Source organism: Festucalex cinctus, chromosome 12 (assembly GCF_051991245.1).
Source record: "Festucalex cinctus isolate MCC-2025b chromosome 12, RoL_Fcin_1.0, whole genome shotgun sequence".
NCBI classification, from domain to species: domain Eukaryota; kingdom Metazoa; phylum Chordata; class Actinopteri; order Syngnathiformes; family Syngnathidae; genus Festucalex; species Festucalex cinctus.
The window spans coordinates 10,616,555-10,633,883 of record NC_135422.1 but is presented as its reverse complement, the minus strand read 5'-3'; the positions used below and the strand labels follow the sequence as shown (position 1 = coordinate 10,633,883).

Genomic DNA, 17,329 nt, shown 5'->3' with positions numbered 1-17,329 from the left:
GTGCCGAATGGGTTTCCAATGTTAGGGTACTGACTGTTTTGACTATGACTGAATGGAGTTATTGTTCAATATCAGTAATGTGAATTTCATGTTATGATATTCATGTGATTTCGTTTTATTTTTTATTTTTTTATTTTTAACTCAACTCAACTCAACTCAAGTTTATTTATATAGGTGTAGAATGAATTGTTAACATTATGCAAAGCAATTCAATCACTGTTGGCCCAGCAGGAAATTGGAGCATGTTATTGATACACCAACCAAGTCTTTGTCCTCCACAGATCATGTTACATCACAATAAAACAGGAGTACGTGACAACAACAACTGTAGACAAAAAGAAGCACCACAGTAAGAATATATATATTTATTCCTTTTTTATATAAACAAATACAATACAAAACAAAAATTAAGCCATTTAGTTTGCTTAAAAAAGTTAAGTGTATTGATAAGCACAACAAGGTCCACTTCAGCGCATGCTCAGTTTGTCCTTCAGAGTCAAGTACTGCAGGTGACATAAAAAGAGAGGAAAACAATTCAACTCAGTCAGCAAAAAAGTGGAAAACTACAAACCGTTTTGGTGGTGGTGTCAATTAATTGTAGATATTCAAAGCAAGTCGCTATCCCTCACAAGTGGTGTATTTAAACAATTTGTTTCCCAACATATAGTAATTCATTAATTAATCTGTACTCTTCATTTTTTCCTCACAATTAAACTTTTCCTCAAAAATGACTTCCCTGCAAAGGATTATGTGTTCCACAGTACAACAGTGAATACAAACTGAAACTAGTGTGAAAAAAAGGCCGCTGGTGGTCATTAAATAAATAACGCGGCTGACTTACCGAGGCACCATAAATGTCACCGAGGTAAATCTCGAGATTCGGCCTCGTGGTGGAGCGCCAGCGCTGATTAAATGAAGGGAAATACTACATCAGCAGCTCACCTTTTTCCTGCTGTCAATGGCTTGCTGCAGCCACAGCAGCTCCATGGTCAGGGTGTCTCGATGGCAACGCAGGGCCTCCGGAGCAGCGGGCACCTCCTGGGCCGAGCGGTACCGCTGTGGACCTGGAGGTCAAAGTACAGGAACAGAGTGTGAGTACTTTTGCCACCTCTACAAGTGACAAATAATGTACCTTTAAGATGAAGACTGTCCATGCTACTCCAGACGGAGGTGGAGTCCATTGTGCTCTCCGGAATCTCATCAGAGCTCAGGTTCTGACCTTCCTCAAGAACATGGCTGCTTTGTAAACAACCCCTTGTTTGTTGTTTAACTCCCAAGCCCGAGTCGTCTTTCTGCGCTTCTGCCGTTTGCAGATGGTGACTTCCTCCTCTCACTTCAGACAATGGAGCTGCGTCTCCTGCTGCTGGGTTCTGTGAGCAAACGCCGACATCTGATCCTGTATCTTTCCTGGGTAGGGGGCCATCCTGGTTAAATAATAATAATAATAATAATAATAATAATAATAATTAAAAAAAAGAAGGCATGAGAAAGGTGCAAGACATGAATAAATCAGGTTTTATTACAGGTAGATACTTGCCGTGTCTGTGAAGTGGGGGGTCGGGATGATGGTGTCCCTCCACCCCAAGTGGGCCAAAGTGCCATCTATCTCTTTCACGACCTCCTCAAAGTCCGCCCGTGCACGACGGAGCTCCGCTCGCACCAAACATCCGCGTGCACGTGCCTGGACAGGACACATACAACAGGTGGTCTTCAACATGTACAGTGGTGCCTTGACATACGAGTGTAATTCGTTTAATTCACTTGTATCTCAAATCATAATGAATGTAAATGCTATTATCCGTTCCAAACCCACGAAAATAATGTAATGTGTTTTTAGAAGCAAAATCACACAATCATACTGTACTTTATATATAAACATATATATATATATATATATATATATATATATATATATATATATATAAAAAACAACTGTTAAACATGACCGTGATGACTTATGTCAGTTATAGCATGTGAAGCTGAGCTGAAGTCTAGGCTCGCTAACAAGCTCCACACACAAGGCTAATGCTAACAGCTAGCATCGTCCTCAATATGCAACAGCCGCACTGCCTAACCGAACCGAAAGAAGTGCCACAAACGTCGAGGCCATAAAGAAGCCCCACCGCTTCACAGTACGCGAGCACATACATTAGCAACGAGGGTACCTGCAAAAGAACGAGCGTGTTTTCCAAGTCACGCATCTGTATCACTATGGTAACGTGACCTTTCAAAGAGAAGCGGGAGCTTTGCGTTTACTTCCGGTGTCAAGTTTGAAAAATAAGAGTATGTTGACATTGTAACCTCATGGTGACTCCTTAGATGGGTTATATTTGTTTTATATATGCTAAGGTAAATGTTTTACATCTTATAAACTGAAATAATATTTAACAGCTAAAACTAGACTTATTCACGCGAATGAGCACTTATATTATGAAAACCATAAACAGGAAACGAGCCATTTTTTGACATCCTCAGTTAGCTATGGCTCTCTATTTCCAACCTCCCAAAACTTTTATTTACGACATAAGTCGAAAAAATGAGCGCTTCTTCTAACCAGAGGACTTTATTTCAAACGTGGGGCGCGTCCGCGGCTCCAAACAACGTTGTTCCGCCTCAAAAAGAAAGAAAACAAGTCGCTGGACGACGGTGCAAAGCGAGCCAAAGCGGCACAGTCCAGAGACCTTCTGCTCCAAGTCCACTATGGGCTGAGTTCGGCTCTTTAAACCCACCAGGCGCTCCTACAGAGATAAGTCACACAACTGAATCTCCCAAACCTGCTTATGATGACGAAGATGAAGATGACGACCTCATGGTGGTCGCTGTCAATGAAGCCGAAGAGAACCTACAACATGATCATGGCAGCTTACTGCAGGAGGAGAGGCCCATGTCTGCCACTCCATCAGTTGGGAAGATCACTTATCCAGACTTCCCTGGTTTTGACAGCTCATCTGCGACAGTGTGGATTTATCCCACTAACTACCCAATTAGGGAGTACCAGCTCAACATCTCCAATGCCGCCTTGTTCCAAAACACTCTAGTGTGCCTTCCCACAGGTTTGGGGAAGACATTCATCGCCGCCGTTGTGATGTACAACTTCTATCGTTGGTATCCAGCCGGGAAGATCGTGTTCATGGCCCCCACCAAGCCACTGGTCGCGCAGCAGATTGAGGCCTGCTACAAAGTGATGGGCATCCCTCAGGGGCACATGGCCGAGCTGACTGGTACAGTACTCACCTGCCATGTTTGCACTTCACTATTCAAATTTCATACATTCATCTATGTAGGTTTTTCCTTCCTTCAGATTTTGGTGAAAACTCACCTATTCACTTTTTGTGCTATTTCTGAAACACACCCTGAGATGCCACAATATGCCAAATCCCAGCCGGAATTGGTGTCAAGGAAGAACTAAATACATCTTGATGGAGAGGCAAGATTTTTACGTCGGGGAGGAGCTAAACTTATTCTGGGATATTATGGGAAATTGGGATTAATTCATCTCCAAACTTTAGATCTATTTTGATAAATCAGGATTATAGTTTGTGTTGGGTTTACAACATGTTTTTTTTTTTTTTTTTTTTTTTCCAAACCTACGGAGGTGACTTTTCAAGATAAATTATGTAACTAATCCAACATGGCATCGGAGTTGTAGTTTTTTTTTCACATTGTTTAATGTTTTGACCTAAATATTTAATTTCTTCAGTGTTTAGCCAGTTTGGATTTCAGAACACTTGACATATTTAAGTCCTTATTCATTGTTGGTAGGCATGTTCAATATCACTCAAGTGCGCAACTGTGGAGTAGTTACTAATACCACTAGTACTTTTGATACATAAAATCACCAAAAAAGATAGATAATTTTAAAGAAAGACCTAAATATATCCAAATATAGCATTTTTCCTTAAAATTGTATGATGTTAATGGCAATTTTCTATTCCTCTAATTTCTAATTTGTAGTTCTTGATCGTAAATCAGCCACAAGAGGGCGACCAATGACTACCTGCTGCTCATATGATGCCTACCTGGTATCCTCATTAGAAATGCTGTACCCCAAGTGGATCATGAGTAAAGTGATAGATGAAAGGATGGTAATTTTTTTTTTTTTTTTTTTTTTTTTTTTTTTTAAGATGGTAAGGATGGTAAATTTAATCACAAACGTAGCTAGGGGGCAGCTCGATTATGGAAAAAAAATAAAATAAAATAAAATACTACTAAAAAACAACAACTCATGATTACTTTGGCAAATAATTGAAATCACAATTTTTCAAACGAATATTTATTTTTTGGTACAAAACAAAAAAATGTTTAAACATTTAAAAATATTAAGACCTATTTAAAAAAAAAAATAGAAACACTATAATTATGTAAGTTCCTTTGGGACCAAACAGAATTTATAATAATATTTATTTCTGTTGATAAAAACTACACTGTACAATAGGACAATCACTTTTTATTTATTTTATTTTTTATTTTTTATACAAACCAAGAAAATGTTTACACATTTAAAACATTAAGACCAATTAAAAATAGAAATACTATTAATTATTTAAGTTCCTTTGGGACCAAACTTAATTTATAATAATTATAATAATAATAATTTTATTTATTTATTTATTTATTTATTTATTTATTTATTTATGTTGGCAAAAACTTGAAGTTAGAGTGCAGCATGTGCACGGTGTAGTTGATCATTTATATTTTGGTCCAAAACAAGAAAATGTTTAAATGTAAAAAAACCCCAAAACATATTAAGACCAATAAAATTCTTTGAAACACTAATTATGCAAGTTCCTTTGTGATGAAACAAAATTTATTAAATTAGCTATTTTAAATAAAAAAAAGGTGAACATTTAAAAAATTTAAACAACGCCAAATTTAGTATTAATCTTTTTTTTTTTTTTTTTTTAATGATTATGGTGATTTTTTTAATTGTGGAGCGTAATAATCGAAATTGTAATTCAATTCCGATTAATTGCCCAGCCCTAATCATAGCAGAGCTTTTAAATGGGTTAAAGCTCTGTTTAATATGTTAAACAGTGTCCTCGATGTATTTATTATGAACATTCTTAGAGGCGTGGGACGTCAAATCTACTCAGATTTAAGCTTTACGAGGCTTACCTTTAATAATATACCTATGTTTGACTGACGCCAGTCCAGGGTGTACCTCTCCTCTTCCCTAAAGTCAGCATGGATAACTCGAGCTCACTCGCGATTCTAATTAGAACAGCCCCTATAGAAAATGGAGGGATGGGTGTTTTTAATAATAACCACCGTCTGCGTTCCGCAGGCAGCACAGCGGCCCACCGGAGGCAGGAAGTGTGGCGGTCCAAGCGCGTGTTCTTCCTCACGCCTCAGGTGATGATGAACGACCTGTCCAGAGACACATGCCCGGCCTTGCAGGTCAAGTGTTTGGTGATCGACGAGGCCCACAAGGCGCTGGGCAACCATGCCTACTGTCAGGTAAACATGGCATCCGTGATTTGTGAACTGAAAATAGTTTCACTCACTATAGCAGTCACAGCTGAATATTTAGGTTGGGTCATGTTTTTGTGAATTCAGGTGATCAGACAGCTCAGCAGTCAGACTTTGCAGTTCCGCGTGTTAGCCCTTAGCGCCACTCCAGGAGGAGACACAAAGGTGAGAGTTCAATTCTTTTCTTTCTACAACCCACCATGACAAACATGATGACTAAGCGTTGCGTCGGTACAGTCGGTGCAGTCCGTGATCTCCAATCTGCTCATCTCCCACATTGAGCTGCGCTCCGAGGAAAGCCCGGACATCCTGGCCCACTCGCACCAGCGCAGCGTGGAGAAAATGGTGGTGCCGCTGGGGGAGGCGCTGGCCGCCCAGCAGGCTCGCTACCTGCAGGTAGGAACCCCAAGTCATATCGTGTGCATGTGTGAGATTAGGACAGTGTGGTTCAGGCAATGTTGCCTCTATTTTGGTGTTGTGCTGCCCCTTAGTGGTCACACAAATTCTTAGCGTGGCCAGTAAATTATTAATAGTCATGGTTCTCATGTTTTTATTCTTTAAGTCTTGAAAAAAAAAAGTTAACCCAAAAATATATTTAAAAAAAAATGTTGAATGTTTAATATGCCTTTCCCCAAAAATGGAAAATGGATGGATGGATATTTATTATTGTGGAATGTGGTATGGCGTTGAACTGCAGTCCGTACCATAATCTGATGACAAATACTTAGTGGAATGTGACCTGTTTGTGAATTGTTGACCAATGATCTAGTATGGCGTAAAATAAACATTACTGTTGTTTTATAGTAATGCTTTTTATCTTTGCAGTGAATTGACTTGCGCAGTTACACCCCTTACATGTCATTTTATTGGATTATGTGTGATTTTGACAACATACTTGGTATTGTAGTGTAAAGAAAGATTGACCTTATGTGACCTTGACGTCATGGGAGCATATAATGTAGTCATCAGGTTTAGCGGCATTCTTGCAGTTAATTATCCTTGTTGATTGATTCTCCCTACGGGTTCCCTTTTCATATGGCTGTTGTGTATCAGTTTTAGTCGATGTTAAGAGAAGCCGTTGTGTGCGTTATGGTTGGGTTGGGTGTGTCCACCTTTTGCTTGCAAAATTGGATTCCATTAAAAGGGAGGGCTTTCCCTTGAGGGACATTCCAGTGTGGGTAAACAGGAGTTGTACTGTACATTGAATTGTACTTTTATAAAATTCTGCCAGTGCAAAATGTATTCAGTTGAGACTGGTTGCTATATTTATAGTATGTATGTTGCAGTAATGTAAACTGTATTATTAATATTGTGGCCAGTGAGTGTTTACTCCGAAGTTTGTCCAATGTAACAGAGGATTTAATTTTAAATGTTATTTTACTATCGGCGGAGGATATGTGTAATCAGTGATGTTTTACTGTTGCGGCGACCACCCAACTTGTGGCTGTCTGAAGCCCTGAAGCCAGATTCATTGAGCTCAATAGGGACTGTGTAGAAAACCCCCCCAAAAAACAATTGAATTAAACAAATTACATAATATGAAAAAAAAAAGTTGAATAGACTCTCATTGTGTCATTTTTAAAAGACAGGAAACAAGCCCATATTTATTGACCAAAATAAAACCACAGTAGCATTCTGCTGTTACACTTTTATGTTCACAGTACAGCACACATTAGCTTTTCAACTAAAATAAGCAAACACAAAACAGGGAGGGTTGATGTTCCCATATAACCAGGCTCACAAAGGGGAGAAACACTCGCATTGTGTATCATGGCTTCTGAACACCTCACTCACAGTCTTGTGAAGAAGAACATCTTTGGATATTTGCTAATGGACATTTGGGGAACCCAAATGTGTGTGTGTATATGTATATATATATATATATATATATATATATATATATATATATATATATATATATTAGGGGTGTTAAAAAAAATCGGTTCGGCGATATATCGCGATACTACATCGCGCGATTCTCGAATCGATTCAATAAAAAAAAAAAAAATCGATTTTTTTTTTTTTTTTAAGAGCTCAGAATTGTTCATTCGGTAGTCTTACCGATTCAACGTCTTATCATCATTGCCTTTTTTTTTTCTTTTTTTTTTTTTTTGTGTGTGTGTGTGTGTGAATCGATTTTTAAACTTCCATTTTTAATGGAAAAATATTCAACAAAACGTCTGACTTCGGGTTAGGATTCACACCTTGAGCATGGAAGAATGTTATATGAACGGAACATTAAGCCTTCATATTTTATTTTATTGCTGTTCAAACATGAAACAGATTACAACCTCTATAAGACTGAAATTTCAGATAAATAAATAATACATTTTCATATAAATCTTACACTCTACAAGCTTACTGATTAGTATTTTCTAAATTTGAATGAAAAAAAAATCGCAACAATCGACTTATAAATTCGTATCGGGATTAATCGGTATCGAATCGAATCGTGACCTGTGAATCGTGATACGAATCGAATCGTCAGGTACTAGGCAATTCACACCCCTAATATATATATATATATATATATATATATATATATATATATATGTATGTATATATATGTATGTATATATATATTTTTTGACGAAATGAAACTTCCCATAGTATTTTAAGAACCTGTCATCCATAGAATCATTTATAGAATCTTTCAAACATAAATCTTAAGTACAGCTGGTGAATTGGGTAGTTTAATCTGAAAATATACGCATTACAGTACTTAGTCTTTACAGATATTTCAGCACCACTTTGTAAGGGTAGCCTTCATCACCAATGTATAAAGTAAACTCTTCCTAAGGGTACCCTTGTTTTTAAGTGGTACCGATATTTATCAATCATTATGATAAAACATTACAAATAAACAATTTGAACTGCAACATTTCACTTTCCTTATAGTTTCTGTGTAATAATCCGATCTCAGCGGTACATCTGTTTGCATTGTCTCTACTCATCTTCAGCAGCGGTGGTGGTTGTCGCGGTACAGTCGTGAGTAGATACACATTAACAAAAAGCACGTACAGCATTTTGTGAAAAAAATAAGACTATTTCCAATCCCAGGTAGAGGAAACATGAGGAATGCTTTGACGTGCTTGCATTGGATCTATTTAAGTGCTTTTGATTGTCATTCAGCAGTAGAATTTGGTTGTACGCACACACACACAATCTCTTACATTCACACACAGATGTGTTTCTCAATTAGTTTCATTCAGGTAGTTTATTATTGGCATCCATCATATTGCGCACTACAGGAACTATATCCCGCTTCACGCTATCGACTCACCCCGCAAACACTGATTAGATCCAGGCGAGAAAGAAAGACTGGTTGTGTGGTAACCTGTTGATTGAATCATCTCGTAAAACCGTTTAACCCGCAGTGATCCCGAGATTTGAACAATAAAACATCATCACTTACAGATTTGACATCACGAACGAGTCAGCAAGCTAAAATGCGACAGAGAAGCAAGTACTACAGACAAAAGTGGAGCACGATTAGGCGGCACGTCCACTACCGAGGACCATTTAGCTGCTTTATTACAGCACTGGCAAAGGTTTGAATATGGCATGGGTGAATGTGGAGTGCGCTGGTCTGATGAGGCAGCGACGAAGAAAGGATGTTGCACCTGAGAGCTGTAGACTGGTCAGAAGTAGTGTATTACGGAGGAGTCTTTGTGAGGCTCGAGGAGGAGGAGGAGGTGGGGGTAATGGGTGGAATGCCGCCGGGGAACCTCCAACTGCTGTGCCCCGTCAACGGCGCTCCAGGAACCAGATCTCGTTCTGGCGCTGGCTGTGCGCCGGGTTGGTGTAGCCGGCAACGATGAACGAGTCGTTGACGCACACGGCGGGTTCCTCGAGCAGCTCGGCCATGGTGTGGATCTGATCCACGATGGTTAACTCGTTTGTGGGGCCAGTGAAGGGCCTGCAGTGAGAAGAGGGTAGAAATAACGAGGAGGAAAGAGTTTGTGAAAGTCAGACGATGTCAAGTTTGGCATCACTGCACGCTTGAAAGAGAAGATGAAATGAATCGCAATGCATCTATTGTAAAGCAACATGCGCAGCAGTACAGTTCTATGAGTGCCAACACGGCACAAGATAAACATTGTTTGCTATTTCAACTTACCACCGCCAGTTACTGGCAGCTACTCCAAGGGTCAGCAGCAACCTTTACTGTCAAAAGAGCCATTTTAGGCCAAAAAAAAAAAAAAAGTGTCTGGAGCCGCAAAAACCTTTGAACATTGTGATGAACAAAACAGTATGGACATCATAATATGGTAATGTTTTGCCTCTCTCCTTTCTTTTTTGGACATTTAAGTTTTTCTTTTTTTAACATTTTTATCTACCTTTTTTGCTATCAATTTACTGACATTTTTGCCAATTTTGTGGACATTATATGGTAGTTTTGAGATGTCTTGTTTTGTTTTTGTACATTTTGTAGTTACATTTTAAATGTTTTCTTTTCCGACTTTTTGATAATACATTTTCTGACTTTTTTTTTTTTTTTTGGGCAATTTTGTGTATTATATGATACTTTTCGCCTTTTTTTTGTTTTTGGACATTTTATAGTTACTTTTTGAATGTTTTTTTTCATGACTTTTTTTATTTTATTTTTTTGAATAATCAATTAATTTGTGAATTAATTTTGTTGAAAAAGCGGATTAAAATCAAACAAGTTTTGATTTGCATCCCTATATTAAAAATCAGAGCATTACTTCAAATTGTTAGTGCAGAAAATCCACAATTTATAAGATTCAGTCACCGGTTTGATCCATAAGATATAAATAAGCAAAAAATGTTACTGTTGTTTTCCAAAATAAAAGCAGATGTTTTAATTTGATTCGACATAAAGATAGAAAATCTATTTTCATGGAGAACTACAGAAATCTGAGAATTTATATACTGTTGAGATGCTGAAATTCCAAGAATTCGAACAATTTCTCACCACTGCAAAAATCAAAGGGTGCTGTATCAATTGTGTGTATTCAAATTATTATTATTAAACCCTTAATTTTTTAAAATAAGTTGAAAACTTATGAAGTTTCAGTAGATACTATAGTAATTTGTTTATTTTGGAGACTAGTTCTACTTTCTTTGCTCACCTTGTGTACACAATAGCTGCGGGCCAGATCTCGATGATGATGTCACTGTCGTGAGGTCGAGGGGGCTGCGCCTGATGGTCGGTGGGCAGGTAGTACGCCACCGTCACTCCCTGGGCGACGGCCGAATGGTTCTCGTCTGTGCGCACCACGGTCACGATGGGCAGTGACATGCCCAGGTAAACGCCTGCACACGGGAGAAAATATGTCATCGCGTCACAGAGCGAAATATCGTTGAGCGAATAAACATTGAGCTTTTGGTCCGTTTGTGCTTAAACTCACCCAAAGAGTTCTGCTGGCAGATGTATCTCATTATCCTCATGAAGCCGTAGCAGATGCTCTGTTCGTATGTCTCCTCGTGCATTGTTATGCAGGCCCAGTGGCCCTTTTCGTAATGGCGCTTCTCATATAGCAGCTCCCCACACTACAAAAAGGGACACCAACAGAAAAGCTAATAATAAGTCATTGGTATTATCTTTGGACGGCGAGCAGGTGTCTGATTAGTGATTGTATTTTTTATATTCCTCCCGCCATCTTGCTCTGACACCTGCCCTATGAATAGAGCTCCGTGACTGTCCTTTATTTAAAAGCAAATCTCCTGCCAAGTGGACTAATTAACTCAAATTAAACCAATTAGCCAACTTTATTTTTATGGCCCGCGAGGGGGTTTAAGTGGCTTACTGCTCTGCGAACATGATCCTTTTGAAGATGATGATGATGATGTAGTTGGGAGCGTACGCTACAAAATTATTATTTTAAAAATTATAATAATCAAGATATTGTTGTAGTAGGGCTAGGTATCGATTCTAATTTTCACAATCAATCCTATTTCGATTCAGAAGAGTTCAAGAGTTAATGATGCAACATCAATTCTCCTTAAATATCAAGGACATGATAAAAACAAACAAACAAACAAAACAAAACTCCACAACCATTAAATTCCAAATTCAATAATGCGGCGGCAGTAACTGGGTCAATTATTTATTTTATTACACTAAAACGTTTTTGTTACATTTATGAAAGACCGGACTTATTTCACTATAAGACAGTTCAGAATATTTTAACTTATATTTACAATTATTGAATTTGAATTATGACAATATTTTCATCTCATCCTTGCTGATATCAATGTTTGTGTAACTCTTCAGTGATAAAACACGTGTTACTACTTTCATTCAATTTATGTGAACAGTAAATTTCAAGAAAATAGTGAGATACAAAAAAAATTTGGCCTTTAAAATTCTATTATACATTTATGGGGGAAAAAAAAGAATAATCGATTCATGGATTTATGACTCAATATCAGGCTTGAAAAGGAATTTTTATTATTATTTTTTATGAAACCCAGCCCGAGTTGATAGTACCTTCATGGCTTGTTATAACAAACCATTTTTATAGACTTTCCAAATAAAGTTTGTAAAACAACAAATCAGGTCTGTACCTTTTCTTTGCGTGACAGGAGGGTGAAAGGGATGTGTTCTCGGTTACTGCGCCCATTGTTATTGGAGGTTAGCTGTTGAATGGGTTCGGCCATTTCTGCATTAGAAATATGAAAACAGCAGAATACATGTTCAGTGAAAAGGGAAATAAATCAAATTGTAGCACGAGCACAAGCAAGTAATTGAGGTCATTGCGTGTTTTAGGGTTTGTTTTCAATTGTCTTGTCTGCGTGTTTCAAACAAACCGTCTCTAAATAATCCACGATCCCACAGTTGATTTGATGTTTTTTGACACTCAGCTTGGGTCAGCTATTCTCATTCCTTAGTATCAACACTGGTGTGAAAAGGCCCAACGCGGAATTTCTCCAGCCTTAAATGAGAAAAACTCCCAGGGTTCACATGGTGTGCGTTAGTACTGGCGTGAGAAGACTGCCAGATGGGCAGAGTGCTGTGCCAAGGCATCACATGGAATGATGTTGATTAGAGGTGACGCAGAGAACACTGATTAAAGCTGCCCACTGCCAGCTATAGACCACTATTGACGCACAAGTCCATGCATGGACACGTAGGAAACGCTGTGCCAAATTTTTAGCAGCTATTTAAAAAAAACAAAAAAAACAAAAACTACTCTGGTTCGCGGACTGACCTGTAACTAATAACACAATGATGATAATGGTGATGGAACTCCATCACCTGGAATTAAAAATAGGCTGAAGATTCAATCACATCAAATGAACATGATGAGAGGATAACTAGGTCACATGGATCTGCGGCGTTAGGGCCACCAATCAATCGAAATGACAGGACCAACATTTTTGTATGTGTAATCAGAAGAAATCGATGTCTGACTCAGACATCCGTTCTGCCATATAATCTGTTGCTATGGCAGCAAGCACTCAAGTCTCGAAGCAGTCAACAGTCACACCGTATGCTTTCTCGGCTTAAAGCAACGGTCACGTCACAGCCAGTTTAAAGCTAAGTAGGTGCTCGACTAGTCTCTGAATCGCAATGTCTGGAAGAATGCAAAATACTTTTTTTCTGGGCAATAGTTCTATGTATGTGTTAAGTGTGTCTAATATCCAGGTGGAGTGGCCTTCTCAGATGTGACTTCCTCTTTCGTGGATTATTCTCGTGTACCTTTTTAAAAGGTTGTACAGACTAGTCGACTATACAAATCCTCAGTGACATTCCGAGCCGTGTGACATTGACTGGTCACTAATCACGTTTTTGGCTCTGGGAGACATAGCCGCTTTCTGAGACAGATGTGCACTGAATAAAATCAGTCTTGTCACTTTAATGTAAATTGCCCTCCAACTGAATGCACACTTTTGGTTAAGTAGGGATGTAACGATAACAGCAATATCGTGACATCGCGATATTAAAACTGCCACGTCGTCATGTCATGATATTAAATGCAGCACATCTGTTAAAAAAGTCAGGTTGATTTTCATTTGTGCAGTTTTAGCACCCTCTAGTGGCTAGTTTTTTTTTTTAGTGCAGTTTAATTTTCACAATGCATGTATTGGCCCTTCTATGTTAAAAATGCTTTTGAACCGAGCCAATATGTGGACGATCTCAATGTGTGCTTGAATTAGCAAGTAAGTGCCTCAATAATTAAGTGTTAATAGAGATTTTAGGTTGTTTATATGCACTGCTATCCAGTACAGAAGCACAATATTGTTCTGTTTTTGTTTTTTTGGTACTATATGTGATAATTATCGTATCGTAACCTTCATATCATTATATCGTATCGTGATGTTTGGATATCGTTACATCCCTACTTAAGACCACACCTCGACATTTATTGTTTTAAAGAGCTGAAAAGGAAAGTTGACTGACATCACTTTTTGTTAACAACCTTAAACGAGTGCAATATTTTGAATAAATTAATTACATTTCAAAATTGCATTCATTTTTGTGTGAATATGGAAATTAATATTTTTGTCCACCTCATTTAATCGCATATCATTAATACACTTGCATCATGCAGCTGCGGTTGATTGATATCTCTGGTGCTAAATGTCTAATAATGGATATTTGTGGTGTATTTATGAAATATGGTTCCGTAAAACTTATTTTTATGCATGTCAGTGTCTGTCTTCTGGGCAAGTAGTGCACGGGTCCTGGCTGATTGACGACCTTCATTAACAGCTTTATTAGTGATGGTTGTCTATGTGATCTTGTTCCTGAAAGCTGATTTCCATTTGAAATGTCCAACGCATGTTTGGGGGAGATCATCACAACTTGGCCTGTATGGCAGACATCTGCCAAACCTATAATCTTAGCAAAGGACGATTCACCTGTGTCCTCTGTGCTGTATTTACATGCAGGACTTAGCAGCAGCAACCGTGTAGAGAGCAGTACATACACGGTAGATAATCTCCCCGTGCGGCAGAAAGCTCCAGCAAGCCATTTTGTGCTAAATCCTCAATTAGTGCTGTGCTCGGAGGGCAGGAGGAGGGACATGCGCCAGTATGTTGTTGGGTTTCCCACTGTGCTGACGGACAAAATGTTCATGTGATGATTTAGAAATGTAATAGTTTTGGGCTGATCACAAGACTTTGACTGATACGGAACGTATGTTTTGTTTTTTTAAATGTAACGTACTGTGACTCCCATTTGTCCCTCCCAATAAAACAGTGTGAGGAGAATGTTTTACCAAACAGGTGAGATGTTTCCATGTAAACAAAAAACAAACGTCTCTCAATAAAGAAGATGGTCACCATTTCACAAAAAAAAAAAAAAAAGAATCCCCATTGTTGGTATGTGTGTAACACTCCTAAACAGTTCAAGCATTAATACAAATACAATTAACATATAATACCTCAAAGATAGTGTCACTTAAAAACAGAACATTAGTAGTATGTAGTTGATAAAGTGCTTGTATGTTCTTCATTTGTGCATGTTTTGTTGTCGTTGTTGTTGTTTTGACTTCAATTCTGGCAGGTTGCTTCCACTCAAAAAGGTCCATTTGGTGCTTTTATTCGACAATTAAATAAATAAAACGTACCGAAAAAACAATTGATCACACTATTACTTCACAAGACGTTTATAGACTCATTTTAAAAGTCTGCAAAGTTCAACAGTGAAGTCTTGCTTCCAAGTATTTACTCCAGGCTACTTTAGGGTCTTATGATCTCACACTAGTAAGCAGCAGCTTATACACTGCGTGATAACACGTTAATTTTTTTAAACCACGTTACAATACATTCCGGTAAACTCGTTACATGTTAGTTTATCGGTGTTTTACACTGGAAAGTTGAGTCGTAGTAGTTGCACGTCGTCATTTGTTGTTTCGTCTGCTTAATGAGGGCATTGAACTACAGCTGTCACATTTCTTTTGCGTCCAAAGTTAGCAATAAAGTACGTTATTTTTATTTATATAGTTACCGTTGGCAACTTCCACTTGGTGTCCCCTGGCTACGTCCTGCCAGTAGTGCAGCAGTCGGTCGGAGTCTTCCTCCTCGTCCTCCAGGCTCCCGTTGCCGGAGTCGGACTGCTGCTCCTCGGTGAAAGACTCCAAGTCCTCCAGGGTGATCATGCCGCCGCCGCCGCCTTCAACGGGGCCGCTGCCGCCTCCACCACCGCCGCCATTCATTTGACAGCCGCCGCGATCCATTTTGTCGTACCGATTACAATAATACTATATATTATATATATACTATATATTATATATAATACGCGCTGCTGTGTTAAATATAAGAGACGAGGGGATAATGTCACGCTAAATTTGACGATTTGTCTTCCTTTCGTGACTTCGCCGCAGCGCGCGTCCAGATTAGGATCACGGCCGCTCGTGCGTTGACAAATCGGCCACGACGCAACTATTCACGACGCACTTCGCCTTAAAAAAACAAACAAAGACAATATAGACTCAAGGACGCACAAGTCCGACATGAACTTGTACTTTGTGTTCCCCAACAAATAAGCCTGTAAGACCGCCCTCTTCGCCTGTGTTTGACACCCACGGAGGACCTAAATGTTTATAGGAGAGCAGCCACACCACGTGATTCTGAGCCGAAGTCCTAGCCACTCCCTCATCTTCGCGCCGCTACGGAGACGATAAATAGTGCCAACGAAACAACACGGCCAGTTCTCGCGCGTGTACCGGATTAATCAACAAAGTCAAAAGAACATCACAGTGACGGAAGACAGCCTCTTGACTTGGACCGTCTCCTGCTGATTAACAAACAAACAAACAAACAAACAAACGAGAGCCTCGAAACCCCTTTGACAACTGGTTAGGATAACGGCACATATCGTTTAAATTTTTTTTTTACCTGTATGTTTTATATGTGTATAAACTAGTGTTGCGTTTAGGAAATGAATTAACTGTTACATAGAGCACATTCTATTTCTGCATGTAATATAATAATAATAATAATAATAATAATAATAATAATAATAGAACTTGGGCCCAAAAAAATGTTTTGTTGATACCTCGTATTTATAATTAAACCCAAACTTAAGGATGCATTGTGGAGTTTAAAATGTTAAAGATATTTCTACATGCTCCATTTCTGCATGCTCCACCAATGTCCAGATGAGTACAAAGAGCCCTGACTTTTTAACTGCGCCTATCAGCTCGGAGCTCCCTTTCAGCATGGAGTGTTTGCAGTTTCTTGGATTTGGGAAGGGGCAGAGTGGTGGAGGATGACGCCATAATCACCCCCGTGGACATGTCGTGTTAACGTACGACCCACTTGGGATGGAAATTTAAAAAAAAAAAACAAGAGGCCAGGTTTGCACTTTTCAGTTTAGCATTGTCACACAAAAAGTTGAAAATCCTTAACGTTTTTGTTACTAGTATATGCATACAAACATGAGCTTAGGCTGTCCTCACCTAGTATTGTACTTATTGTAAATCTTACAGCGTATGTGCATGTGATAGTGCCTATATGATGTCTCAAATCCACTATACATTATGTCCTAGAGTGATCTTTGAAATCAGCATAAAAAGTCAACTGGTGTCACAAAACGGCCTTATGCCCCACTTCAGAGTTTGCCTGCATTGTAATATTTTAATGTAGCCGACGTCGGACAACCAAGTTCTTTGTTGGAGCATAATAAACAAACTTGAACTTGAGCAGGCAGGATTTTGATGTGTCAGATCTGCGGTGCTGTGACAGCCAGCCACCATGTTGCACCCTTCCACGAGCACGTAGGGAGAACATTATATAATCCTCTACAGTCTGTGTGGGGGAGTTGCCATGTACAGTAAATGCGCAAGCGCGCACTGCACGCACACATGCATGTACACTAAATGTAAAAATTCCCATCGCTGGATTTGTTGACACTCTTAGCCTGACAATAACTAAATGTATTGCT

At 38.8% G+C, this 17,329-nt stretch overlaps 3 protein-coding genes across 8 annotated transcripts in view; 1 reads left to right on the top strand and 2 right to left on the bottom strand.

Annotated features, from left to right (window-relative positions):
• Positions 1-349: 349 nt before the first annotated feature.
• On the bottom strand, positions 350-2,936 carry iqcc (IQ motif containing C). Of its 6 annotated transcripts, none has more exons than XM_077537880.1 (5): positions 2,775-2,936; positions 1,538-1,681; positions 1,133-1,407; positions 943-1,064; positions 350-503 (listed from the first exon to the last, which is right to left on the bottom strand). In XM_077537880.1, the coding sequence occupies exons 2-5, from the start codon at positions 1,600-1,602 to the stop codon at positions 468-470; spliced, it is 498 nt and encodes a 165-aa protein (XP_077394006.1). In that variant the 5' UTR covers positions 1,603-1,681; positions 2,775-2,936; the 3' UTR covers positions 350-467. The 6 variants fall into 6 exon arrangements, with proteins under 6 accessions (XP_077394006.1, XP_077394009.1, XP_077394005.1 ...); XM_077537883.1 differs by lacking the exon at positions 2,775-2,936 and adding an exon at positions 2,555-2,764; XM_077537879.1 differs by lacking the exon at positions 2,775-2,936 and adding an exon at positions 2,166-2,256.
• Positions 2,323-17,329, top strand: part of fancm (FA complementation group M) — a 39,975-nt gene continuing 24,968 nt past the window's right edge. The window contains exons 1-4 of the mRNA XM_077537876.1: positions 2,323-3,221; positions 5,285-5,457; positions 5,557-5,634; positions 5,707-5,865. Coding sequence (XP_077394002.1) covers positions 2,537-3,221; positions 5,285-5,457; positions 5,557-5,634; positions 5,707-5,865 — 1,095 coding nt within the window. The 5' untranslated portion in view covers positions 2,323-2,536. The remainder of the gene's footprint in view (positions 3,222-5,284; positions 5,458-5,556; positions 5,635-5,706; positions 5,866-17,329) is intronic.
• On the bottom strand, positions 8,141-15,980 carry soul3 (heme-binding protein soul3). The gene is made up of 6 exons (XM_077538871.1): positions 15,678-15,980; positions 15,392-15,642; positions 12,004-12,098; positions 10,845-10,986; positions 10,566-10,749; positions 8,141-9,388 (listed from the first exon to the last, which is right to left on the bottom strand). Exons 2-6 carry the CDS (start codon positions 15,618-15,620, stop codon positions 9,217-9,219), a joined length of 822 nt encoding a protein of 273 aa, XP_077394997.1. The 5' UTR covers positions 15,621-15,642; positions 15,678-15,980; the 3' UTR covers positions 8,141-9,216.

Excerpts from the sequence above, each read along its gene's own strand:
- soul3 (XM_077538871.1), bottom strand. The coding sequence starts at position 15,620 with ATGGATCGCGGCGGCTGTCAAATGAATGGCGGCGGTGGTGGAGGCGGC. Across the intron at positions 10,987-12,003 it reads TCCTGTCACGCAAAGAAAAG|TGTGGGGAGCTGCTATATGA; the intron begins GTACAGACCTGA and ends CCCTTTTTGTAG. Across the intron at positions 10,750-10,844 it reads CTGCCAGCAGAACTCTTTGG|GCGTTTACCTGGGCATGTCA; the intron begins GTGAGTTTAAGC and ends TCCCGTGTGCAG.
- iqcc (XM_077537878.1), bottom strand. The coding sequence starts at position 2,201 with ATGCGTGACTTGGAAAACACGCTCGTTCTTTTGCAG. Across the intron at positions 1,682-2,165 it reads ACACGCTCGTTCTTTTGCAG|GCACGTGCACGCGGATGTTT; the intron begins GTACCCTCGTTG and ends TGTCCTGTCCAG. Across the intron at positions 504-942 it reads CCATTGACAGCAGGAAAAAG|TACTTGACTCTGAAGGACAA; the intron begins GTGAGCTGCTGA and ends TGTCACCTGCAG.